At 54.8% G+C, this 27,140-nt stretch overlaps 2 protein-coding genes across 2 annotated transcripts; both read right to left on the bottom strand.

The window, feature by feature from the left end:
* Positions 1–994: 994 nt before the first annotated feature.
* ACADS (acyl-CoA dehydrogenase short chain) lies at positions 995–13,240 on the bottom strand. The gene is made up of 10 exons (XM_039243574.1): positions 13,134–13,240; positions 11,449–11,612; positions 4,040–4,189; positions 3,696–3,807; positions 3,072–3,223; positions 2,605–2,775; positions 2,397–2,534; positions 2,132–2,227; positions 1,880–1,936; positions 995–1,719 (listed from the first exon to the last, which is right to left on the bottom strand). The coding sequence occupies exons 1-10, from the start codon at positions 13,177–13,179 to the stop codon at positions 1,567–1,569; spliced, it is 1,239 nt and encodes a 412-aa protein (XP_039099505.1). The 5' UTR covers positions 13,180–13,240; the 3' UTR covers positions 995–1,566.
* Positions 13,241–15,590: 2,350 nt separating this feature from the next.
* Positions 15,591–27,034, bottom strand: UNC119B (unc-119 lipid binding chaperone B). Its single transcript, XM_039243073.1, has 5 exons — positions 26,790–27,034; positions 24,283–24,396; positions 21,675–21,789; positions 21,376–21,548; positions 15,591–19,347 (listed from the first exon to the last, which is right to left on the bottom strand). The coding sequence occupies exons 1-5, from the start codon at positions 27,031–27,033 to the stop codon at positions 19,235–19,237; spliced, it is 759 nt and encodes a 252-aa protein (XP_039099004.1). The 5' UTR covers position 27,034; the 3' UTR covers positions 15,591–19,234.
* Between the last annotated feature and the right edge of the window lie 106 nt (positions 27,035–27,140).

Raw genomic sequence — 27,140 nt, 5'->3', positions numbered from 1 at the left:
AGGCTTGCACCTGAGCCCACGGCGGTGACAGGGGCAGATCTGGGAGCCTCGAAGAGGGTGTGAGCTAGGACCCAAGCCCCTGGGGCACTCACCTGGAGCAGGAAGGGGCGAAGATCACCCGGACGTCTGTCGGCCCACCCAGCCCAACGTCCGTCTGTCCACCCGCCAAGGCCGCAACCGACCTAGCGAGCGCCAGGGCTGCAGCCCGACCAAGTGTGCGGGGAAGACGTGCCCTGCAGCGCAGGGCTGACCCGACCTCCAGGCCCCGCAGCGCCCAGCGGCCCCCCAGCCCCTTGTGTGCAAGCAAAGGAAGGGCCTGAAGGTGGGGCCTCTGGCTCCCGGCAGCTTCTTCCACCAAGAGAGGCGGGCACGCCCGCGGGATGGGGGCTCCAAATGGGTCACGGCTTCGCCTCCAGGTTCCTCCAGAGACTTTGTGGGGAGGGCTGACCCCGGCTCCTCTGAAATCTGTCTTTGCTCCATTTCTCTGGCCGCTGCTGCATCACGTTGGGCAGCAGTCGTTAAAAGCTGGGGGCACTGGGCCCGTCACCAGCAGGTTCAGCACGGCCGCTGTGAGCAGTCAGGTGGCCGGCAAAGGGTGCTGCTGAGGCCCGGTTTCCATGGTGTCCCTGTCCCCTCCCCACCTATCAGGCACCCTCCTTCCTCCTGCTGGGGGCTGCGGGGGGTCACTAATCACAGCCTCCTGACATCGCCCTCTGGGCCCAGAGGCCCCGACCTGCCTTCCCTACCCTGAGGTCACTGTCCCACCCCCTCTACCCACTACGCTCACCCCAGCCCCAGCTCTGCATCTTCCTGAACAGGGTCAACCCTGCCTGGTGCTGGAGCTCCCCGTGCAGAAGGCAGCCCCTGCAGTCACACTCACAGGGGGCGGCTGAGGACACCAGCAGGCCATCTCCCCAGCAGCACCCAGACAAGGACGCAAGGACCAGAGCACAGGTACGCTTTATTAGCTTCTGTGCTCGACTGTCCCAAAGAATGATTCAGAGCCCTTCCCGTTTATTTATAATTTACAAAGAACAGGCTTGGGGGGCGCTGGGTGCTTCACAATGACCCAGCCACACAGCCTCCCAGAGACGACCCTGGGAACCCCCAGGAGAACACAACTGTGCTACCATGAGGCGCGGTCATTCTGGCTCCCACCCCCGACCTCAAGGAGAGGAGCAGACACTGCCAAGAGCCTGTCCCACCTAAGAAAGGAAACGGGGGTCCCAGAGTGGTAATTCAGCCCTTCCCCAGCCCTGCAGCCAGGAGGCCAGGTCCATGTGGGTGAAGAAAACGAGGCACGGTTGTGACGAGGAAGCAAAGCCAAAACACTGAGCTGAAGATGCGTGTCCTCCGGGGCTCACCTCTCCCTTCTCCCAGACTCAAGCCCCAGGCAGGCTGGTCTGAGGCGGGCAGAGCGAGGGCAGCAGGTGGGTCCACAAGAGAGGGCAGGCCTGCCACCTGCCTGTCCACCCCCCACCCCCCAGTATCCCTGACAGGGAGCCAGGGTGAAGGTCTCATGGCTCCTGCCCCTTGGTCCTCAGCCAGCCTGGCACTGAGTGGCGCTCAGCTCCGGTAGCTCCTGAGCAGGTGCCCTGCGATCACCAGCCTCTGGATCTCGCTGGTGCCTTCATAAATCTCAGTGATGCGTGCGTCACGGTAGTGCCGCTCGGCCGGCATCTCTGTCACGTAGCCCATGCCACCCAGGATCTGGATGGCCTACAGGGGAAAGCAGGGAATCAGGGGGGAAAAGGCTGTGTCAGGGGTGGGACCGGCCACAGTAAGGGACCAACGAGGGAGGGGCAGCGGGCCCACGTTCGGCTACTCAACCCAGGGGACCTCACGCCCAGGTACCTCTTCATGCACCTGGAACACTCACCTGGTGGCTGATGGCAGTTGCAGCCTCTGACGCAGCCAGCTTGGCCATTGCTGCTTCCTAAGCACAGGGGACCGTGGGGTCTGAGACTCAAGGAGCCCCCAGCTCACGGCCCTTCAGCAAGGACGGGCCTGGGGAGCCTCCCCGCGAAGCAGCAAGCCCACAAGGCCCAAGGAAGAGAGACCCCGCCTGGACTTCTCCCTCAGCGCACAAAAGCTCTGGGCCGTGCCCGGGGACCCCCTTCCCCACAGGCACCTTGGTAAAAGGCTTCTTGTTATCCTTCAACATGGCAGCACGCCAGGTCAGCAGCCGGGCGCTCTCCAGGGCCAGCGCCATGTCCGCCAGCTTGAACTGCAAGAACCCAGCCCCGCCTCAGTCAGTGGCCACCCCTCCCTCCCCGCTCCCTCCCAGGACAGGAGAGAGGAGGAGGGAGAGCCTGCAAGCAGGCAAAAGCTCACCTGGGAGCCAGAGGGGAAAGGCCAAGCCGCCCTCCCTCCGACGTCCAGGCTCCACTCCTTACCTGGATGCTCTGGAGCTTGGTGAGGGGCGCCCCGAAGGCCTTGCGATTCTCGGCGTAGTTCACAGCACAATCGAGGGCGGCCTGGGCGATGCCCAAGGCCTGGGCGGCAATGCCAATGCGCCCCATGTCCAGGGTTTGCTATGGGGAAGGCCCTGGTCAGTGGCTGGCCGGAGGGGCCCCGGGCCCCTGCCCCCGCTGCCAGGCTCACCATGGCTATCTTGAAGCCCATCCCAGGCTCCCCCAGCAGGTTGTCCTTGGGGATGCGGCAGTCCTCTAAGATGAGGTTGGCCGTGGACGAGGCCCGGATGCCCAGCTTGTCTTCCTTCTTCCCCAGCGTGAGCCCAGGTGTCGGCATGGGAACCAAGAAGGCACTGATGCCCTGTGAGGCCCAGACACACCCAGGTTGGTTCTCAGAGGCTGGCCTCGGCCACACCCACTGACCCCCACCAGGCACCAAACAGCCCCTTCCCTCCATCTCCCTCGGACCACAGGCCGGGGCGCCCTCTGCTGGCCACCCTGGGGAAGGTGCAGACTCCAGCCTCAGGACCACAAGAGGGCCGGGGAGGGGGAGGGCAGCCCCAAGGTGCCCAAGAGAACAGATCCATGGAGCCAAGGGGATTCGGGTGAAGGTCTGCATCCCAGAGGCCTCATCGGCCCTCTCCCTGGAGTGCCCACCTTGTTGTGCAAGGATCTGTCTGTGCTGGCAAAGACCACCGTGGCGGAGGCCTCCCACGAGTTGGTGATCCAGGCCTTGGTGCCGTTCAGGACCCACGAGTCACCCTCCGCTCGGGCAGTGGTGGAGGCAGCTCCTGCGTCACTGCCATTCCCTGCGGCACGCACAGACTCAGAATCCACTGCCTCCAACTCACAAAGGGCACTGCCACTAGCAAGCAGGGTCCCCTCCGTCTTCCCCCCACCCCCCAACCCAGCTCATGAGCACAAAGGCCCTGCCGCCCGGCCTCCAAAGAATCAAGGCTCTGGCTCCTAATGAAAGCTCCCAGGCGGCACAGGCTCTCCACGCTCTGAGACGAGTCCAGGAGGGCGGAGGTGCGTGGGCCGCAGCAGGGCGTCTTCACCCCGAAGGGGCCCCAGAGCCAGGCATCCCTCCCGGCTCAACGGAGGCGGCTGCATGCGTGCCCCTTGGTCGTTCCCAGGCAGCCCACACTGAAGGCCTGTGCCCTGACTTCCCACAGGGCCCCCTCCTGCCTCCGCCCTGCCGGGCAACCCCGCCCCAACCTGAGTCCGTAGCTCTGACTCGGAGGTGAGGGGATGGGGGCCGACCACCGTCCACCGTGGTACCTGGTTCACTGAGTGCAAAGCAGCCAATTTTGTCGCCACTGGTAAAAGGGGTGATCCACTGCTGCTGCTGCTCCTTGGAGCCGAACTTCAGGATAGGCCCCAAGTAGAGGGACTGGAGGGGGTGCGGGTGGGGAGGTGGTCAGAGGCCACCTGCCTGCCTGGGGGCCCCGCCCCAGGACCTGTTCTCTCCAGGGCCCTACCTGAAAGGACCAAGCCCAGAGGGGGTCGGGGGCCGGGCACCAAGGCCTGGCTGGGCCCAGTATGCCGGGACACACAGCCAGAGTGCCCAGCTGCCCATGGGCGCCTCCCCCCCACCTGTGTGTCCCTGTGTCCCAGGAACTCACGTTGTTGACGCTCATGATGACTCCTGTAGAGGCACAGCCCCGACTGATCTCCTCCATGGCAATGGCATAGGCCAGGTAATCCAGGCCGGCACCACGTAGCTCCTCGGGCACATCCATGGCCAGAAGCCCCAGCTCGCCCATCTTCTTCACCTGGCCCCGAGGAAGGTGATGTGGCAAGGGCCGCTGGGGGCCAGTGCCCACGCCTTACGCTCCTGAGCCAGTGTCTGCAGAAACGGGCCATGGGACCCCATCCACCCACCCCGTGATCCCCAAGCCCAGACACTGAAGGCCCAGCCTCAGCTGAGGTCTGCACGACAGCACTGTGCACAGAGGCTGGTCTGCCCCCACACTCCACACTGGCTCACCTCTGTGTCTGCGGCCATAGCCAGCGAGCAGGAAGAAGGTACGGGAAGCCCTCAGGGGCCTCCAAGGTAAGGAGCAGGACAGCGCAGTGTCATGCTGACCTTTTCTCAGCCCCCCACACATATTCTGCCTCCCTACCACAGGGCCTTTGCACATGCTGTTTCTGATCACTTACAAACTAGTTGTTGCCGCCTCCTTCCCTTCAGACCTCAGCTCAAGCCGAGCTTCTTCCAGCTGCCATCTCTTTGTCCTCTCACTGCGCTCGCCCAGGACCCGTGCCTTTCCAGTGCAGTGCTTATGTGGCTGCAAGCTCACACCTATTACTCTGCTGGTTTGGGTTACAGTCCTTCTCCCTGACCATGACGGCAGAGACGGTTTTTTGCTCAATGCGATATTTCCAGTCCCCATGAAAGAGCAAACGGATGGTAAGACCTTGGAATTTATGATGTGGAACAATACCAGTAATGGTCAACCATCAAGTGACTGCTATGTGCCCAACTCCGCATCTGAGTCTCTCCAGAGCTCAGACACAGGAAGCAACGTGCCCGGGGCCAGAGCTCATAAGCAGCACAGCTGGACTGCACCGGGGGCCATGACTCCCGGGTCATAACCAGCTCAGCACACCGCCCAGCTTCGCCCCTCTGAACTGGGACAGACTGCCTACCCTCCGTAAGCCTGCTTTCCTCCTGCCCAATGGGGACCACAGAACCTACCGAGCTTCAAAAAACAGCAAATAAAACCAACTGTCTATGGGGAGCAGCAGAGGCAGGGGTGGGGGCTGGGGGGAAGGGCACCTTTGCTTTCTATGAGCCCTCTATGTCACCAGATTCTTGCAACCGTGATTTTACATTATTTTAACTTAAAAGAAGCAAACATAAGAATGTTCACAATATCTTCTCACTTTTCTAGAATATTACTTCTGTGATTATAAAATTGGTTCACTTCCTCTGCAAATAGAACCTTCGTCACAGACCTGTTTAAGGGCTGAGACAATAAAACGCTGAGCCAGTGCCTGGTAAAAGCTGGGTGATCAGCGAACGGCACTTACTACCCTTAAGTGGTTGACAAGCTGTCATCTGGACAAGAACGGACAGGAGGAGGGGCACTTCCATAATAATCTGTGTGCCTCTCTTTGAATTTCTTACCAGATTCTGCCTTGAACTGCTCCCGGGGAAACTCTGCTGTAAGACTCCACCTGAGGTGGCCTTGCTCCCCTCGGCCTCTCCGGAAAGGAAAGAACCCAAGGGTACCACAAAAGGCACTGAGCCGCAGAGCCCGCAACTGCAATGAAGCTCTGTGGCCACAGGGGGGCGGACACGGGTGGGAAGCTCTGCAGGTGAAATTAAGGATGAGGAGATGGGGGTCACCCTGGATTACCCAGGGGGACCCGAGGTCATCTTGAGGGTCCTTACAAGGGAAAGAGAGAGACAGGAGGGTCAGAGAAGGGGAGGTGACAATGGAAGCAGACTCGGACCTGAGCGCCCCTGGAAGCGGGTCATGAGCCAGCAGTGCAGGCGGCCTCCACGAGCTGAAGAGGCGAGAAGAGAGACACTTCTCCAGAGTCGCCAGAAGCAGCCTGGCCAGCACGCTGCTCTGGCCCCAGTGGGTCCCACTTTGGATTTTTGATCCCTGGGAGCTGTCAGATAATAATGTGGTGTCGTTTCAAGCCACTAGTTTGTGGACACCAGCAAGAGGAAACTAACAGATGGTGATAAAGAACCCAGAGGAGCCAGGGATGTGTCATTTCGAGAATTGCTGCAAAGACAAACATTCTGTGCTGACCGCACACCTGCCGTCGGAGAGGGGCGTCGCAGACGCTGTAGGGTTTCGGCAGGTGTAAAGCGCCCAGGGCGGGGCAGGGGTCGAAAGGAGACTGATCTACGCAGCACTGTATCTGAATTCATGTGGGGCCTCACAGGGCCCTAGGCCAGCACGAGCGTGACCTCAAAACAGAAACCATCAGACCCACATTTTAAGGTCGCCAACTCACCCGTGCCGGGGGGAGGGCCAGCATTTTGTTAGGGCACGTGGTGCTGGGTTGGAAGTCCCGGACACACTCCGCCAGGTGCTGGAAACCCGCAGGCCTCCAGGACGCATGCACGGTCCTCGACCGGGGACCCTGCTGGAAGCCGCCTCTAGCCGACCAGCAAAACTGCCCCCACGCTACCAGTGCCACCCAACCTCCTCCCCATCCCGCAGCCCTTCTGGGTCCAGCCCTGGAATAAAGAACGGATTAGTCCAACACCCCACAACTCCACCTCATCCCAGGAAACAGAAAGGAAACCCAAATTCCCAGGCGGGGGTTCCGAGGACACAAGGGGTCAAGCCAAGTCTACACAAGGAAGGCAGAGCTCCGGGTACTCTCCCTCGGCAGCGCCTCCCACTGGCTATCCTGACGGCTGTCCCTGCAAGAGATCACTGCACCCGTGACCAGGCCGTTCCTCTTGAGAGTCTCACCCATGTCCCCTCCTTCCCCACTTTCTGCCGTCAGTGTTTGCTTGAAAAAGCTCCAGCTACAATATGCTTGAGGGCAGGCGCTCACCCACTCCAGGCCCAGAGCCTGCACACAATCAGGCTCACCCAGTTTGGTCAGGGGCACCTGGGGCCTGGGGCTGCTCTTCCCAATCTTTCTCTTCTGAAGCAGACTGTGAGAACTCTTGGCAAGACGCTACAGCCAGCCACAGGAACATTCCAGGAGCAACATGGTGGCAGAAGCGATAATGGCCGCCATGTAAGCTCATCCAAGCGTTTCCTGGAAAAGAGACCCCCGGCAACGGAAAGAAGCAGCGTGGCAGTGGAGACAATGGACAGTGTCATCAAAAAGAGGAAGAAACCAGGGCCGAGGTGAAAAGCAGCAGAAAAGTGAAGAACAGGTGGCCGGTGGTAGAAATCATTTCTGATCTAAGAGCAGATGCTAGCCAACCAGCAGAGGGGCCTGGGTAGCAGAGCCACCTCAAGGGGAACCTCCCAGAGCTACCCACACGGCCACTCTTGGTCCCTTGTGTCTGTGAGCCAGGAATCCAGACCTGCAGCCCAAAGTGAGACACCATCACCGAGGAGGCCAAGCCCACTGGTCTCCAAACTCCCGAGATGCAAGAAAGAACAAGACCCCCTTCCTGGCTGCAACAGAGTGAGCCTTCTGCGCGCTGCCTTCAGCCCGGAAAACGTTCAGCAGGTACTTCATATAAAAACAATGCCTCAGGTCGCCTCTAGAGTTCACATTTTTACAAAATCAAATGGATCCTGGGTTTGCGTATGCTCACTAGGGTCCAAACTATCTCCCTTACAAGAATCGTATCTCCCAGCTGGTTGGAGATCAGCTGTTTATTTGCGGGAAAGAGGCCTCTTCTGGGTCCGTTGTTGGCTAGTGGGTGCTCCCTGCTGATGCAGCAAGGACCTGCGGGGGGACCCGACAGCCTCCTTCAGTTCAGCGACCACCTGCTGAACGTCGAGCACTCACTAAGAGCGGGGTGTCATGTGCACGGGGCCATGCGAACACAAACTGCAGCTCGCCGCCTGCAACATCGGTGCGGAAATACACACACCCGGCGATATGCTGAGCACAGCCGGAGTCACGGGTTGTGAACAGGATGTTCCCGGGACACAGACTGATGAAGTCTGCTTGGGACAAATGGGAGGCGGCCTTCAGGACACATTCCAGGGTAGGACTGACGGGAGTCAGTGGGCATGAGGAAGAGGAAAATGGGGTATGGCCCTAGAGGTTTGTATGTGGCTAACCAGGTCATCTGAGAGGATGCTCGATAAACAGTCACTGAGTGAAGAAGAAATGGGGCTCAATTCTGTTTTGTTTTGGTTAGTAGGCTCCACACCCAACATGGGGCTCGAACTCATGACCCTGAAATCAAGAGTCGCATGCTCTCCTGACCGAGCCAGCCAGGCGCGGGGGCTGTTTTCCACACATACAGTTTGGCAAATCCAAAATCAGTTGAAACACCGTTTTATTTCTTGTTTCCCTTTATGACCAAATAACATTGTAAGCTTATGTTTATACCTTTTTTCCTTCTTTTTTCTTTTTTTTTGGTTTGGATTCAGGAAGAATGAAGTTGAACTTGGGTTCCCAAACCAGCCAAGTAAGCAGGAAATTGGCACTAGCCTTCCAGCTAGTTCTTGGTCTGCCTCCCTCAATTCTTCTCCCCTTGACCTTTCCCACACATCTGGGGGCGGGGAAGGTGCTGAAAAAGTCCTTCAAGAAAAAAGATTAGAAATCACTAAGCATCTACTATAGGCCAGGTGGGGGCTCAGGACTCTACGGGCTCTTTCTTTTTTTTTTTTTTTTTTTTTTAATGTTTTATTTATTTCTAAGAGAGAGAGAGAGAGAGAGGGAGAGAGAGCGTGAGCAGGGGAGGGTCAGAGGGAGAAGGAGACACAGAATCTGAAACAGGCTCCAGGCTCTGAGCTGTTAGCACAGAGCCCAACGCGGGGCTCAAACCCACAAACCGTGAGATCATGACCAGAGCCAAAGTCGGATGCTCAACCGACTGGGCCCCCCAGGCGGCCCTATGGATTCTTTCTGATAGGCTCTGTGTGTGACTGGGAAGCAGGAAACTTACCCTGTGGCTTCTGTTTCTACCTAAAAACTGAAGATAATGTAAGTACCTACCCCAGGGTGTTGTGCTGAAGACGTAAGGCAGAAGCACATGGAATATAGTAACCCCCACAGGACAGGCCTTCCTGTTCCTCTCTCTCGTTCATCTGGAAACACTAGTGGGATTATTTTGAATTTCATGACCTGCCATGTCCTCTGTGTGGCAAATGCCCTGTCCCCTCTGCCCGTGTAAGCCCCGGCTTCCTTGCTGCAACTGGGAGTTGAGCACCTTCCACAGAAACAGAGAGAGGGAGGAAAGCAAAAACCCCACAGGCCTCAATCCGTGGCCAAGGAAGCCACTGATTAACCTCCATAATCCCATCAGCCACCGAGACACACTGGGTGGTGGCAAAATCCAAAGATTCAGCACAACTCCCTCCTCGCTCTGCAACCCCAGGCAATTCAAGCATCGGCTCCTCTGTTGTCTATGGAACAGGGATAATAACAGCAGGACTCGGGACAACTGAAGGACATCACAGACGTGAAAACACCCTGACCGGCACAGACCCAAGTACAGATGCCGCCGCGGCTCTGAGCTACGGCCGCGCGTTCACTGCTCCCACCTGCCCGTGGGAAGGAGGCTGCCGCCCGGGGCCTCTGCCCTCCCTGCCTGCGTCTTGCCCCCCTGCTCTGGGGGGTTAGCTTGCAAACTGCCCGGCACCAGGAAGCAGGGAGGAGATTGTAAAGCCAGAGGATTAGTTCAGAGGAGCTTGATAAAAAAAAAAAGTCTGTTTCTACTGCCAGCTTTCTTGCCCAGAGCAAATCTCTGTAATCTTAGTAAGCATTTGAGGGAAACGTGAATCCAGCCGACTGTCTTTTGGTAGGAAAGCCCCACCACACAGCAGTGCTCACACAACCGCTCTGGGGACAGCCCCTTGGAATGCTTCCTGCTTTTCAATGGCCCGTCTGCCTACTCCCAGCCTCTGGTCACGGTCACAGAGAGATGGAATTTGCCCATACCTCCATTAACGGTACCGAGAAATGTAGGGAAAGGGCCAGATGAGGTTACTGAGAGCAGTGCGTGTGGGTACAGAGGGCAGCAGGGCAGCTTAGGCCCTTGACGAGAATATTCCCAACTAGAATGGGGCTCCCCACGTGGCCAGTGGATGGAGGAGGGCTTGAGAGGCAGCCAGACTTGGGATATGAAGTCCAGCGCCGCAGATGAGTAACCTTGGAAAATCACGTTACCTCTCTCTGCCTCCAATTTCTCAACGTATTGGTATTACGAGCTACCATTTCCCAAGGGCCAGGAGGCACCAGAACTTGGCATGCGTTACCCCACCTAATCCTTGCAAGGATTCTAGAAGCTAAATGGAGACTAGACTTGCAAGTGAGAATGTCCTCAGGACGAGAGAAGAGGCGCACACAAAGTGCTCCACACCTCAGAGTCACCCAACTCCTTCCGGGGCCCAGAAGGCCAGGTTCCCCTACCCCCAGAGCTCCCTGGGGACCTGCCGCAGTGCCAAGCGCAGTGCCCAGTAAGCTGTGACCAGCACAGTGTTTTCAAAGCTGGAAAAGTGGCCCCAGAGCCCAGAAGACATGAATGGCAACTCCTGAACTCCTTAGCGGGGGTCGGGGTGGGGGGAAGGCCAAGAGAAGAGGCCAGAGGATTTTCTTCTTCACAAGTTATTTACTGAACAAACAGCTATTGGATATTTGTACCATGTGCCACAGGGCTTGCCAGGTCTGGGGATACAGCAGGAAGAGCTTTTGTTTTTTTGTTTTCAAAGTTTATTTCTTGAGAGAGAGAGAGGAGGAGGGAGGGGAGAGAGAGAGGGAGACACAGAATCCCAAGTAGGGCCCTCGCTGTCACCACAGAGCCTGATGTGGGGCTTGATCTCACGAACCGTGAGATCATGACCTGAGCTGAAATCAAGAATCGGACGCTCAACCTCCCGAGTCCCCCAGGTGCCCCTACAGCAGGAACATCTGAAACAGGAAATTACAGACGAGCGACATCAAGGGCAAGAGCACTGGCACTGGGAGCTCGGGGTCTGACGGAGCGCTGGGTCCCAGCCCTAGCTCTGCAGCTCGTTAGCTCCGTGACCTGGGGCCCCTTGTTTAGCCCTCGAGTCAGTCTGGGTTCACCAGCTACATAACCGCGTGTATAATACCAGTACCCTCACCTCACGGGACTACTGGGAGATGCAGATGGGCGGCACACCTCGGAACCGGGCTGAGCACGTGAGTAAGAGCAAGCGTTAACTCTTACTATCAGCACGACGCCTGGCACACGGTAAGCGTGATGCCCACCCACCGTCATTACTTTTATTCCAGAAGTTCAATCCAGACCCCATGCTGGAAGGAAACCTCCAGAGCATTTTCCAGGTCCTAGGGTGCCTGGCCTGCGAGTCTCGGTGCCTCTGGCTGTTACTGTCCCCACGCCTCCAGGAGCGGCTGGCAGACCACTGTCAGGGGCTGCTGGGGTTGGAACTCTCACCTGGGCCGTCGGGAAGCGATGCTCCTTGTCCACCTGGGCGGCAATGGGAAGCAGCTCCTTCTCGGCAAATTCCCGGCATGTCTGGCGCAGCATCCGGTGCGTCTCTGGCAGTTCCACAGACTGGTAGATAGTATGCAACTGACGCCATTTCCGAGGACGCAGAGCTGCGGGCAAGAACAAGTGCTGGTGGAAAGGGAATGCACCACCACCACCACCACCACCACCATCATGATAATCCAATGACTTGGTGGGCCTCCACCAGGAATGCCCCAAAGGACACCCGGCAATGTCTGGAAACAGTTCTGGTTGTCCCAACTGAAGGGTGAAATGCTATCGCTATGAAGTGGGCAGAGGCCAGCAACGCTGCCTAACACCGTACCAGGTACAGGACAGATCCCACAACAAAGCATTATCTGCCCAGGGGCGCCTGGGTGGCTCAGTCGGCTGAGCGTCTGACTCTTGACTTTGGCTCAGGTCATGATCCTAGGGTTGTGGGATGGAACCCAGCATCCAGCTCCACGCTGAGTGCGGAGTGTAGAGTCTGCTTCAGAGTCTGTCTCTCAAAAAAAAAAAAAGATTCTGTTGTTCAGGGCGCCTGGGTGGCTCAGTGGGTTAAGCACCGGGACTCTTGATTTCAGCTTAAGTCATGATCTCACGGTTGGTGAGACTGAGCTCCACATCTGGCTCTGTGCTAACAGTGAGGGGCCTGCTTGGGATTCTCGCTCTCTCTGCCCCTCCCCCACTCACACACTCTCTCAAAATAAAAGTAAAAAAAAAAGTTTCTCTCCCTCTGCCCCTCTCCTCAGCTTGCATTCACTCCCTATCTCTCTCTAAAATTAAAAAACGTTCAAAATAAAAGAATTATCGATCCAGCGTGTCAATTAGTGCTGCTGTTGAGAAATGCCCGCCAACGGAATTGCTTACTCCACTTACTAAACACTCTGCACAGGACTATCCCGTTAGGACACTAATGGTAATAACACTACTCGGGCAAGGATCATAACTTCACTGGGTCTCAGTTCCTAGAAAATGGGGCTAAAGAGACGCTGACTGCAGCAGTCAGCACAGGACCTAGCAGAGACAGACCTTAATGGGGGTCCTCTCCTTCTGTCCTGCAGGGTGAGCTGGGTCTCCGCCAGGCAAAGGAAGCCCTGGCCACATGTGTCACTGCTGCTACAGAGAGAAAGAAGCCAGGAAAGGTGCGGGGTGAAATCATCAACAAGACCTCACACTCACTGGGCACCACATGACAGGCGCTGAACTGAGTGTGTTACACAGGCTGTGTGTGACTTAATCCTTGTTAACAACTCCCTGAGAACAAGAACACATTGGCCGGCCCATTTTACACACGCGCCCGCCAAATGCGGCGGGGGGCCGAGCGTCTTGTCCAAGGTCAGGGACGCAGAGTCAAGGTTCAATCCCAGGCCTGGCCCGGGAGGAGGGACGCGCCCCGGACCTGCGCGGGCGGGGTAACGACCGGCTGGGTGCAGATACGGCGGCGAGAGCCTGGCGGCAGGCGGGGGTTGGGGCGGGAGCCGGGGCCGCGCAGGCGCCAGCAGCGGCCCAACTCGGGCAAAGGCCGCGCGGGCTGCCGCAGGTGGGGCCGCCAGCCCTCCAGCCGTTACCGGGGAGAGCCCGGCCGGCCCGCGCCGCCGCCCCGCTGCGCGGAGCGGGAGCGCACTCACCTCCGCGGCTGAGGCCGCAGGCCCGGGCGAGCAGCGCGGCGGCCATGGACGCGGACACAGCGCGGGACTTCTCCTCGCCGACCTCCCGCCGCAGACGCGCCGGTTCCGGGCTGCGGGGGCGGAGCCGGGGGCGGGGCGGCACGCGCTCCAGCCCCGGGGGCGGGGTCCGCCGCGGCTCTTCCCGGCCCCGCCTCCCTCCAGCAAGCGCAAACCGCACTCTCCGGGGACCCCGCGGTCTTCGGTTCTCAAAACCCTTGGACGGTGGACCGTCTCTCCTAAAATCCAAGCTCGGAGCCTAAAATGCTCCACATGGCCGCCCGCCGCCCACTTCTCTCGCCCCAAGCCCACCATGCCCACCGGGCCCTCGCTGTCTTTGCTCAGGCCGCACCAGGCAGCTTTTCTGCAACAGCTTTTCTGCTCCTGGCTCCGGAATTTTGCAAGCCCTGCTCCTCTCCTTGGAATGCTCCTTCCCTCCGTCCACGTCTCACTCACCGAGGCCTGCCCGGACCACACATTCTCCAACCCAGCGTTTGTTTTCCTTATTCACGGCACCCAGCATCTGACATCTTTTCGAGTCCTCACACTGGTCTGTGAACTCCCAAGAAGCACAAAGGTCCTGTCTCGTTCTGGTGCTCAATATTCAGGCTCGGGGAATCGGGTTGCCTGGGAGGGAGATCTCTTTCCCCAGCAGCTGTGAGGCTGGGGTGGGGCTGTTTCCCCTTGTTTCGCTGTAGTTCCCATCTCACTCCCAGTTGTGAGGCACGGCCCCTTTGGCAGAAACGGGGACTGCTCCCGATGCCATGCACTTGGTCCTTAGCATCCTCCTCAGGAGCCCCTCACCCTCCCCAGGAAACTGGCAATCCCAGTTGCTGACAAGGGTGTTCCCTTAGCAGAAGTGTGTCTGACCTCCCACTCTCCCCAGCACCCACACATCCCTCCGTCCCTGTCTTTCTACCGCTGTAATTCAGCCAGGCACCTGCCAGCAGCACTGACCCGCAGGCCAAAATTTGCCTTCCACCAAGACCTTGCCCAGCCTGCCTGGAGATCAATTAAAAGATCCAGCAAAGTCCTTAATATGTTACAATCCATTTAAAAGAAAGCCTCTAAATCCACAATCCCTAAAGGCAGATGAATGACTGTGGCTGGCAAATGGTCTGAGGCCTTCCTCACCTTTTCTATTGCCCCACCTGGGCGCCAGCCCCAGGGTGAAAGAAGACAGGAAAAAGCAGGAGAGGGGAAATGAGTGGGTGAGCAGAGGCCAATAATTTTGGGTACAACAGACCATCGAAACCAGACTTAAAATTGTACTGTCACCTCGGGGTGTCTGGGTGGCTCAGTAGTTGAGCGTCCCAACTTTGGCTCAGGTCATGATCTCACAGCTCGTGAGTTCGAATCCCATGTCAGGCTCTGTGCTGACAGCTCAGAGGCCTGGAGTCTGCTTCAGATTGTGTCTCCCTCTCTCTGCCCCTTCCCTGCTTGTGCTAAGTAAATATTTTAAATTTTTTTATTTAAAAATAAAATTGTATCGTCACCTTAAATAAGAGTGTTAGTTTTATATTAAAAGTAGGCAAATTTCCCAGTAGAAACAGATAACAATGTTGCAAGAGGTTTGGCTGGAAGGAGGGAGCTGCCCTTTGGCAACACCAGGAACTTGAGGGAACTTTCTGGGGTGATGCAAAATCCCTACATCATGATTGTGACGGGGTAATAAGGCTGCGTACTCTTCCAACTGTACTCTTAAACTAGGTGAACTTTACTACAGTTAAAGTAAACCTTAATAATAAGCCTAACTTTGGGCGCCTGGGTGGCTTAGTTGGTTGAGCGTCCGACTTTCGCTTGGGTCATGATCTCACGGTTCGTGGGTTCGAGCCCCGCGTCGGGCTCTGTGCTGACTGCCAGCTCAGAGCCTGGAGCCTGTTTCAGTCTGTGACTCCCTCTCTCTCTGACCCTCCCCTGCTCAAGCTGTCTCTCTCTTTTTCCTAGAAATAAATAAAACACTTAAAAAATAATAATAATAAGCCTAACTTTAAAATATACAAATTTTTGGGGGGCGCCTGGGTGGCTTAGTCGGTTAAGCGTCCGACTTTCACTTAGGTCACGATTTCGCGGTTCATGGGTTCTAGCCCCGCATCAGGCTCTGTGCTGATTGCCAGCTCAGAGCCTGGAGCCTGTTTGAGTCTGTGGCTTCCTCTCTCTCTGACCCTCCCCTGCTCAAGCTGTCCTCTCTCTCTCCTAGAAATAAAGCATTTAAAATATATATATATATATATATATACAAATTTTTGATTTCCAAAGTACCCCAGTGAAACAAAGTAAAAATATTAAATCTAAAGCCAAACACTGTTCCCTGTTCACCCTAAAAGCCAGCTATACTCATTATTTACAGAAAGGTCACACAAACTGGTGCTCCCCCCAGCAATGCAAGGGGCTCGGTCAGGACACAAAAGAGGCTGCGTGTACTGTGAAAATCTTTTATTACTGTCTCTTGTGGCAAAATAACATTTTATACAAATAAGTCACCTAGTTCACTTCGGACACAAAGACAATACAAACTGGAATGAGGGTCTTAGGTGACGGGGAACGAGGAGGAAGGACAGACCAGGTCATTGATGTTTCTTATACTCTGTGAAAAATAGATTTACAATTTACAGGGGGAAAAATAGACTTTCACAACTTCAATGACTTTACACGATCCTTGGTAGAACAAGGGGTAAATCCGCCTCCACCAGACCCTTCTTGTGGCGAAGATACTCTGTAACACGGAATGTGAGTAAGTGATGATCCCACGACCAGGCTCTCCCGCTGGGGACACAGCACCTGTGCGCAGGAACCCCCGGCCCTGGCAGGGAAATCTATGCTGGGGTCCTGGAGGCAGGCAGTCTCCGGTCCCCAAACCTCACTGACATCATGGTGACAACAGCCACCAAAAGAAAGTGACTTGACAGAGAAAAAAGAGTGTCCCGGGAGTCCCTGGGCGTGGCAGGACACTAAGGCAAGACTCACCCAATTCGTCCTGTACACAGAGCCTCTGAAATTCATTTCAGAAATGGGTCCCCCTTGAAAGTTCCCCGTCATTGCCACTGCAAGACTCACCGGTCTATGGTTAGCCCAACCTCCCTGAATCCCGGGCCCTGTCTGGGAGTCAGATGGCCCAAAGGCTGTGCGTGTCCTCAGGGACTCTGCATGTCCTTGAAAACTGATTTCTCTGCAAAACATGTCTGAGCCAACGTATCAGGACGGGGCCACCTACTGTAGCCCAGAACTACTTCCAGTTGTTATTTCTTCTGCTCACTCTTTAGAACAGAATGAAATCAACAAGGATCTTCTTTGGAGAAGCAAGAAGGGCATCTTAGCCCAAAGGCTCCACAGGAAGAGATGCTCTTCCTGGAGATTCCAAGGCAGAGGAGCAGGACAGGACAGGACAGGAAGAGGTGCAGGCACCGGCCCTGTGGCCCCAGGTGTGCCCGCCGGTCTCCTCCAGCGGCTGCCACTCGGCCACCAGCTCTGAACAGAAGGCAGGGTCTCCCCGGGCAGGTCATTTCCCCTCCAACTGTGTCACCCCCAAGACAAGTGCTCTCAACAGTCCAGGTTCCTTAATAACATGGCCTCCCGGCTCAAGTTCTGATTGCTTCAGCTACTTTCAGAGAAAATATGACTTCCAATTCTCTCCCCAGCTCAGATACAAAAATCTGAATTTCAAACTCACCCTGGTTAACACCCCAGAATGGTTAACTCTGATTTCCTGAATAACGAGACATACGAATGCAGACTCCCAGGGACAGACCACCAGACCGACCTTGCAGAGCACAAGATGGCATATCTCTTCCTGGTGGGCACAGACCTAGCATATGGCCTCAAAACGGCCTCCAGTGAGACTAAGGCAAGCCGACGGGGAGGAGGCTATGGCACGATTCAGGCCAGAATGCCGGCCTCCTCTGCCCTCCTCCTAGCAAAGGCTAACACTGCATAGAAGAGACAGGCCACGAGTCCGCAAGACTTCATCTATCCAGGGACACATTTCCAAGACACACTCTATTGAGCAGCGCTCTGGACAGCTCCAGAAACCACATCCTAGATACTAAGTGTATCAAATAGGAGAAAATCTCCTGATTAGGCTGCTGTCACATAGAGAAGGGGTGATTCTGAAGCTCAACACGCACACACAAATACACTAGAGGGGAAAGAGAAGGTAAGGAGGCAGTGCTGATGTCTGTCCACAGATGAGGAGGAAACGAGGCCAAGGCAGCTTTCCCAGCCAGCACGTGGGACAGAGTCACACATAAGGCACCTAGATTTGTAGTGGACTCTGGTTCTAAAATTCACCCAGCCTGGTGAGGAGTAACCTGTCTGCAGGGCGCCTGGTCTCCTCCCTTCCCTCCGTGGTCACCCCCAGGTCCAACACACAGAAGTAAGGGTTTTCTCAGTGAGAAAGCTGCCGGCACCTGACACAGCCCAGATTCTGGCCTGCCACAGAGAGCTAGGCCAAGGTTCACGGCCACCCATGCGCTAGAATCCAAACAGGGAGCAACACTGGTTAGTGAATGCACAGGGGACTTTCTGCGGCAAAGTGCTGGCCCTCCATCCCGGGCCCCACATGGCCTTTCTCCCAAGCATCTTGGGTAACTGCTGTCCATCAGTCACTATGCCGCTTCCCAGTGACTTACCACACATCTGGGCCTTCCTACTGCTACCCTTCCGTCAGGGCTAAATCGTGGCCACAGCAACAGTCTTATCAGAGGGGCAGCTAAAGCCACCCACAGTCAGGGACATAGACAACCATACGGAGCTGAGGTGGCAAGAGTCTATCCAGTAAGGGCCTGGGGACAAACGCAGCCCACAAGGATGTGCAAGGAAGGTTGTCTGAGAGCACCCTTTGAGAGCCACCTCAGGCTACTTCATCCTTTCCAAACAACCAAAAGAACTCCAACTAGCAGTACAGAGGATTAGAATGTGCATCAGAGGTCTGACCTGCCAGGATGGTCCCAAAAACTACTTCCCTAGAAAGGCAGACAGGAAAATCCTCCGAAATAAGAAATCTATAGACAGTTTCAGAGGCAAATCCCCATCAAAGTCAATCCCGCAGGCCCTCCTGCGTTGAGAAAAATCAAATCCTTCCTTTAAGTAGCTGTTGGTCCGTAACTACATCTGGTCCCAACAGGAGCCAGATTAGACCCAGGAGCCTGATTAATACTATCAGAAGTCTAACCACACATCACATATGCTGGGAACACCACTGACATCTTATAAAACCTCTCCAAAAGAAGCCTAGAATAAAAAATAAAATAACACAAAATACGAGGCCTGCTATGGCCTCAAGAGATCCTACTGCTCGAGAGAAAAAACTGCCACGTTCTATTTCAGGAGACACTCAGAAGTCCGGAGGCAGGATGCGCAAGGCAAGCTCATCTTTGCTCCAGAATGGGAACAGGAAGGCGCCGCCAGGCTGAAACCGTGGTGTATCCCCGGAGGGCTGGCGGAGGACCCTGGAAGCCAGACAGAGGCAGGCCACTTCACAGCATGGACCTTTCAGTTTGGCATCCCTGCCGGCCGCTAGCGCCTCCACTCTGCACCCGCTTTCTTTCCAGTTGCTTTCGAACTACACACAAGCTGAGGTTGGACCATGCCGCCGGCAATACTGTGAGAGGGCGAGCTGCCTGGAAGAGGCCCACGGTTCAGCCTCTCACAGCGCCCAGGAACCTATGGAAAAGCCACTGACTGGCGAGCCTGCCAGCCAGAGCCTCCTTACGCCGACGCGGCTGTGCCCGCAGAGCCCCGGGCTCAACAGCGCCACCAGCAGGCAGCTAGGACTACGCGAAAATAAATTCTCTTTTTTCTCTGGATTCCAGGACTTTCCCTAAGCCTTTACTTTACTATAGTACCTCTGTGACCTACAGGGCAGGGAAAAAAGGGAAGAAAAAGTACTAGGGAAGAAAACACGGCACTGCTTGGCATCTCTCTTGGACCACAGGAAACCCCCACCCCAGCCTTGGCTTCCTGGGACCAGGTTCCAGATGTGTGTTGATGAACAGCAGGTTCAACCACCTCCGTGTGCCGGGACCTCAGGCCACAGCAAAGCACCTCCCTGTCCGCTCCCGCAGCAGTCACTGGCCTCCGTTATAGGCATAATCAGCCTTGTTGTGCATTATCAGCTTGTTGTCAACAAAGTAGAAGCTGTCAGAACGGGTCTCATAGGGATTTTCAATCATCAGACGAACTGCAAGTCAGAGAAAGGGAAAAAGCAAAGACTTATGTGTGAGTCTGCCCCATGGATGGGGTGGGGAAAAACTCAGTATCCCCTCTAAGGGGCAACTGGGTGGCTCAGCTGGTTAAGTGTCCAACTTCAGCTCAGGTCATGATCTCAGTTTGTGAGTTCAAGCCCCGTTCAAGCCCTGCATCAGGTCCCCTGCTGTCAGCGCAAAGCTGGTGTCCCCTCTAAAATTCCTAAGCCAGCCCTCCAGAACGTGTGTGTAGACTCTGTTAGAATAACGAGGTCAGAACAGAGGGGGCCAGGCTTGGAGAGCTGGAGAGAACCCCAGAGGCCCCCAAATTAAACATGTTACCCACCTCAACATAAGGATGCAATCCTCTCTCTGACATGGTATTCCTCGGGCACCCCGAGCCTGGATTCATACTCAGGACTCCAGGGACACAGGATTACCCTTTTGGCAACATGGACTACCGTGGATTGTTTATTAAGTACTTCTGGTCTGTTCCCCACCACTGGACATTCTGGTCCAAATTCCAAAAGCTGTGCCTCACTGTGCCCAGTTCCCACGGGCACCCCTGACAACCAAAGGAATCCTAGGTATATGTGGGTGCAGGGTGACAAAGGGCAAGGAGCCTTTTACAGGGATGGCTCAGGGTATTAACTTGCAAATGATTCAGCAAAAGGTCTGCTTGTCTTGGAATCCAGATTTAAATCTCATTTGTCCAGGCAGTTGCCCAGACCTCTTGAACCATACTGGAGAGTGAAGATAATTAAGTCACTACCGCTGATCAGTTTTGAGTTAATGATCACATGCTATTTTGGTCCCTCGGGAGGAAACGTTCTTGTTTACCACAGTTCTCAAAAGATGAAAGTCCCTTGAACCCACTTAGGCCAAAGTTATTTGGTTTATATCTAGAATATTGACCTTCACCCTCTTTCAGCTTATGAGGTATCAAGAAGAAAAGTTCTATCGCTTTGGGCAAAAACTTGACCTGCTGTACATAATCTTTCCTTGTAAGTATCTCCATGTTCTGGCCCAGGCTGGGGAGTGGGGTTCAAACCAGGACCAGATGCTGTCATAAACAGCCCGCCCCATGGCAGCAAGCCTCATTCTACCTAAGAACAGCATTGCCACGTGAGTGAAAAACATTCTGGTTTTCAGAATGTAACAATTGTAAGCACCTGGGATTCTGAGAAAACCAGTCAGTATATGTAGATCCTTCCCTACAATTCAGCCAAACTCCCCCCACTATTCACAGGATCCCGCTCATATTCTCAGTGTTCGGGAGCCGGTTTCCCTGCTTACTAACAGATGATGCTAACCCGAGACAGCTCCACCAGAGCCACGGGAACTGATGAGGCCTGCTCTCTCTCTCTTTCTCCCTTCACCTGCCTCCGCTCCTCCCTCTGGCCTCCCCCGTTTTTCCCATCGGGACTAGAGGATTACTCTTCCTAAGATGTGGCTTCCATCCGGCCATTCCTTCTGCTCCAAATCCTATAGCAGCTCCCTATTTCCTGTGAATTTACTCTAACAGTTTATCTACTCAACCTTCTACTTGCAGAGAAGGGGAACTTGAGGTCCCCAGACCTCTGACTCTATTCAGCCCCCAGCTGCACTTCTCCCTCTAAGGAGAAAGGGGAGGGCAAACAAGGGGTGCCGAGCAGGAGCCAATGACTAGAACACGGTGGAAAACCAAGCCTAACGGAGGCTCGGAGAGGTGCTCTGGCTAACCTTAGTCCCACAGTCCCAGGGATCGTCATGGGCCTCCCCTCCTCTTCCTCAGTCACCCCTGCAGCAGGCACCCAGAGCGGGCAGCCTGCATTATTAAAACCTTTGATGCTCCCATACAGGCAGAGTCTGAAGCCCTAGACAGGAGCACTAGGAAATGAGAAGCCTGAGGTCAAACGCCTGGAGAGGCATCACGTCACTACCTCCCTCCTCTGCCAAATGAGGGCACTGGACCAGATAGACTCCAAGGCTTGTTCCTTCTAGTCTTAAGAATCTAGGACAGGGTGAAGTCAGGGGATACATACTGACATCCTCAGAAAGCTGGGGGAACTCATAGATATGTTCACAAGTGTTCCTGCTGCTGGGGATGCAGAAGCCGAAATCAAAGTCAAAGTTTTTCAGCAAGCGTTCCCGGAAATAGTGCCGCTCAATCATCCGGAAGTTTGACACAGGTTTGTCTCCCACTGTGAACTCCACTCTGCAAAATAAATCTCTGTGAGCCGTACTTTGTCTCCTCCCTTCCTTAAAGCCAACCCAGATTCCAACCGAGAACATTCTTTGTGGACCAGCGAGTGTTCTCCCCTCCGGAAATACTGGTACTCACGTAGCCCCGACTGTGCGGAGGCGGAGAAACGCCGGTGTGAACTGATAACGGACAAAACGTCCCGCACTGATATCCACATCTCCACCTTCCTCTTCCTCCTCCTCCTCCTCTTGGTCTGAAAGAACACAAGGAATCCTGAGCACACGGTCTCGGTCACCAGACCAAACAGCACAACCAATTAACAGCACTAATGCCAACAGCAGGATGGCCGATATTTACTGGGCCCTTGCTACAGATCGGGCCGCATGCTAGTCATTTCACAGACTCCTCCCCACCCTGTGGAGTGTCGCCATTATCTCCATCTTACAGATAAGGATGCAGAAGCCCAGAGAGATGAAGTAGCACGTCCAAATTCCCCCCAAATAGTACAGGGAGGGAACGGGGATTTGAAGCCAGGTCCATCTGACTTGAAGCTTGTCCTTAAAACATTAAACTATTTACCTTTTATGTAGCTGAGTGGCTTGGGCCGTATCCTAAGAGGGAAGCCTGAAACACAAGCAGGGTACTAGGTCCCTGGCATGGTCTATATTATACACGGTCACGAGGTCGCAGTGCTAGCCACTAACCAAAAGAACATGTCTACGAGGGTTGAAAATAGTCAAAAGGCAAGTTCAAAGAACACAAAACTTTCTGACAGGCAGCAAAGACAAGCTAATAATCTTGTCATGTAAATGGAAGACACGGGCCTGCAGCCTTGGGGTACTGTGATGCCCATCCCAGGCTGTGCCAGGTCAGGCACCGACAACCTGGGAAACAGTGAGGTAGATGAGCAATGAACCAACATGCTGGACCTGACGGAGGGGGAGTCTAGTTCATTCCTGAGCTCAGGAAATGGAAGTTTTGTAAAATGAATCAGAGAACCATTCTAATGTGAACAAGGAGGTAGTTCCCACTAGTTGCCAGCCAGCGTCCAGCAAAAATATTTTCTCCAGGTATTGGCTGAATGTGGGTGCAACTTACGTCTTTTTTTAACCCCAAACATCTCTGCCTATCACAAACCCAAGAGCAAACGGGGAACCAGACTGAGCAGGCGTTCAGCGCCAGAGACTCTAGAGCCCTCGCTCCAACAATGTGATAAAGAGATCAGACCACATCTCAGGGAGTCAAACTCATCAGAGCAAGTGCTGTACGAAGGTACTGATTCAGTGAAGGAATATTCTAAGTGAATCAAGATCCTTAAAGGTAAAGACTGGAGAAGTTGAAAATGAAGGCATCTTCACACGCTCTGTAGCCTCCCTGCTTGAGACAGTTCATTTTTTTACTGAAAGGACTACTCTGGGCCCAGCCTACTCCAAATCCACACATCTGAAATGGCTCTGGGGTCCTCGAAACATCCAAAGCACTGGGACATTTCGCTCAGCCCAGGAGGCTGCCTGGCCCTAATCCTCCCAATACCTGCTAAGTACCCACAAGCTGGAGCCTTCAGGTGCCTTGGTCAGCACCAGATTATGAGAGCATGAAGGTGGGGTGAGAAGACCAGGGCTCCAGCCTTGCGGTGCAATGAACCTGAGCCGAGACCTTCTGGGGAAAGCCCTTCGACCTGCCTGGGCTACTGACACCTGCCTTACCAAGTTTACAGGCTCCTTCTGAGTAGCCAATCACATAAGAAGAGTTTTGCAAAAAGAATTCCTGATACAGACTTCAGCTCATACTGCAGTCATCTGTGCTGGTGTTCTAGTAACTAACTCCAGGGGGTGCTCGAGCTCCAGTGATGCGCTCCAACGACTTCCGTGTGGTCAGATACCAGAGAGGAGCTGTGTGCACTACAAGCACAGGAAGCACCTATTCAAGGCTAATTTAAGGAATCCCAAGTAGATCAGTTCATAGGTCTGCGCTTTCTGTTCCTCCAGAAAATGGTGAATTAAATCCAAACTAGGCCTTACAAGGAAATAGAAGACACTGTTGAAAGGAAAGCAAGGGAGGAGAAGACAAGTGAGCTTGGACCGGGACCCCCCAGCAATACCCTTCCAGTGTCCCCAGGACACAATGGCTCAGGTGAGCTTTCCTCATTCTACTTTAATTCCAAGGCTTACTTTCCTAAGCAGAGGCAACATGGTAAGAGGAATAAGCACAGGACCTTGGGAAAGTCACTTGGAAATTCTGGGACCCAGTTTCCTTATCTGTAAAATGGGAATAATAGCTCCTCACAAGGGGATCACATGACCTGATGTAAACAGAACCAGGTGAGACACAGCACCCAGCACAGAGCAGATACTCAACAAACATCAGCCTCTTAGCGCCACTGCGAAACAATGCATGCAGCGGCCCAGGCTGCAGGCTGAGGCACAGAAGTGGACACGCTGGGGTCCCTGCCGCAGGAGGCAACAGTTCGTGCGAATTTGAGCTTCAAGGACCGTTTGAAGTGACTGTTACAGGGGCGCCTGGGTGGCTCAGTCAGTTAAGCGTCCGACTTCGGTTCAGGTCATGATCTCAGTTTGTGGGTTCAAGCCCTGCGTCAGGCTCTGTGCTGATGGCTAACTCAGAGCCTGGAGCCTGTCTTCGGATTCTGTCTCCCTCTCTCTGACCTTCCCCTGCTCACGCTGTCTCTCAAAAATAAATAAAACATTAAAAAAAAAAATGAAGTGACTGCCACAATACTGAGGCCTACCTGAAACACAAGGTTTGGCAATCTCAAATAGCACCGTCCCCGTCTCCAAATCTCGAATTTTGAAGCGGGTGAAATCAATACTGTAGATGTTATCTTCAGGTTTACATAAATAATCTGAAATGAGAGAGAGACACACACACACCAATGCTGTTAAATAATCATCCAAAACTACCATTCATTTCTTTCTCAAGTTTTGAAGCAAACTCAGGGGTTTTTTCAAACACAATTCACTTAAAATACACCCAAAAACTTCCTCTTACGTTAAAAGCAAAAGTTGCATGAAGAGAAGTAAGGGGATGATCAAAGAAAGAAAAAAAGAGCATGGATTTGGTCTGCATGAAAGATTATAGTACCATCTTAAGAAACAGGGATAGTGTAAGGGGATTCCTTTGGAAACACCTTGGATATCACAACGGGACAGAATTTTTTTTAGAAATCCACTTAAAAACATTCATGCTGATCTAATGGCAAATATAGTACTTGTTTGCCAGCCTTTAGTATCATGAAGCAGAAAGCAGCAAACTTTGTAAAGAGCCAGATCATAAATAGTTTAGACTCTGGGGCCACCCTGCCTCTGTCACAACTACTCAACTCTTGTCACTGAAGTGCAAAAGCAGCCACAGACAACACACAAATGAATGAGCACAGCTGTAATCCAATAAAAGTATTTACAGATATTGAAATATGAATTGCAGGTAACCGTGTGGGGCAAGATTCCCCTCCTCCCCAACTATTTAAAACTGTAAAAACCCTTCTTGGCTTGTGGGCTGTACGAAATGCGGCGGTGGGCCACGCCTACACTGGTGACGGAACAGACTGGCTGGTGAGGGGACCCCGCCAAAGTGATGTGGAACCTCTAACTACCTTAGCAGCTCGTCAGTACAATGCTGATCAGAGAAAATCTCGCTGCTTTCTTTCTACGATGACTCCTGACCGCATGACGGCAAACTGGAGACCTCCTGATTATTTTGTAAATCTGAAAAAGACTGAGGAGGACTCTGCACCTTTAGAGGGTACTCCGTAAACAAACTGAAGGGAAGAGACTTTAACAAAATCCAGAGGTCACCAAGCTCTGACCTGTAGGCTGCTGACATGAATGGAAGCAACAGCACCAAGCTCCTACACAGGACCTTTGCCCACCACGAATGCTGCCTGGGGCCAGGCATTACAATGGCCTGATTCAGCCTTGGTATGAGGAGAAAGTATGCGGTTAGAAGGCTCCAGTGATGAGCACTTCCATACGTTCAGGGTCCCAAATGAGAACTGAAACAGAACAAAAGCAGTGTTTTCCCCGTGTTTCAATAAACGGGAGAGTAAGACCTGCTAAAGATATATTCAGGCATGCAAAGGACAGGCCCAACCCAAACAGTGATGGAAAACGGGGACATGGAAATACCCGGAATCAAGTTAAACCTTTGGGAGACGGGAATTCCCTTTTCCTACTGGGTGGACCAAGGCCCACCGCCTGAACCCCATTCCCACGTCACTGGAGCTGCCCGCAGCTCCCTGAGGTACACCTGAGCGGCCCAGGCTGATAGCAGCAGGCCTTCAGCAGATGATGCCATGGCAGCCTTAGATCCGCATAGGGAGTATGGATGCTGCAGGGTTACAAGTCTGGAGGGCAGCAGGGTCTAACTAGGTGAATGCAAATTCTGGGGGAGAAAGAGCAGCAAAACAAAGGGCAGCAAGTCAGGGCTTGGCTTGGAAGAGAACCGAGAAAGGAAGGAGAACCCGGAGAGGGCGGTGGGCAGTATGTTGCTTCCCACCCTTGCTTCCATCAATGGAAAGGGGTAGTAGGATGGCCGCGTGAGGCGTTCTTAATTCACTAGAGCAGGTGTCAAGAGCAGGATTCACGTTTTGGGCTGTGTACATAAACTGAAACTTTACAAACGTATTTTTTAATGTAGCAGTTTAAAATTTGCATGAAAGGCCACGGCACTATGTTTGAGGAAGGAAGAACCCTCCCTGCACACAAAGAGGCAAGGCTTGGGACCAAAAAGGGTAGGGCGGTCAAGGCAGGCTGGGGAGGAGGCTGCCAGGGGGCCGGAGTGGACACAGGAGTGGAGAGGGCAGGGGTCTGGGCGGGCACAGGCTGCGGGGAGTGCCTGGCTGGGCAGGAACTTCGCTGATACCTGTGGGTCTTCCAGGATGAGGGCGCAGCAGTCCCACTTACCAGGGTCAGGAGGATCCGGTTAAGCTAAGGGGGCTCCCTACCCAAACACACCCAGCTGAGGAGAACGGCCGGCGCGGGAGAAGCCTAGCGTGGCTGGACGGGGGAACGCAGTCAAGCTCAAGGAGAGCCCCTTCCCAACCTAGGCTAGGTGAGGGTGGGAGGCGCAGAGCCCGCCCGGCTGAGCGGCGGGCGGCGCGGCCTGGCCGACCCGGGAGGAGGGGGGGGCCAGGGTGCACCCCCGGGCCGGTCAGGCGGCGGGCGGCCGGCTCCGCTGAAGGCGACAAGGGGCCCGGGGCCCGGCGCGAGGGCTGGGCGCGGCAGGGCGGGCACTCACTCTCGGTGACCCGGCTGAGGCGCAGGACGTGCTCGGGCCGGATGGTGTCCAGAGCCAGCAGCTCCTGCTCCGTGACCGCCGCCCCGATGCAGTCCTCTGCCGCGTGGTGGGGCGCCTGCCGCCGCGCCTTGAGTCGGTTCAGGACGCCGCCGCCCGCCTTCTTCTTCTCCTCTTTGCCCCCCACCAGCCCCCCGGGCCCAGCCGCTGACCCCACGGCCGCAGCCTTCGGGTTCGACCCGCTCATCGCTTCACCGCCAAGATGGCCGCCGCCTCCGCAGCGCCGTAACTATGGAGAGCGGGGGCGGGGCCCGGGGTGGCACCTGGGGCGGGGCGGGGCGGGGGCGGGGCCTG

This window comes from Hyaena hyaena, unplaced genomic scaffold, assembly GCF_003009895.1.
Source record: "Hyaena hyaena isolate Hyena2069 unplaced genomic scaffold, ASM300989v1 scaffold_0, whole genome shotgun sequence".
Classification (NCBI taxonomy): Eukaryota; Metazoa; Chordata; class Mammalia; order Carnivora; family Hyaenidae; genus Hyaena; species Hyaena hyaena.
This window is presented reverse-complemented; position numbering and strand designations above follow the sequence as displayed.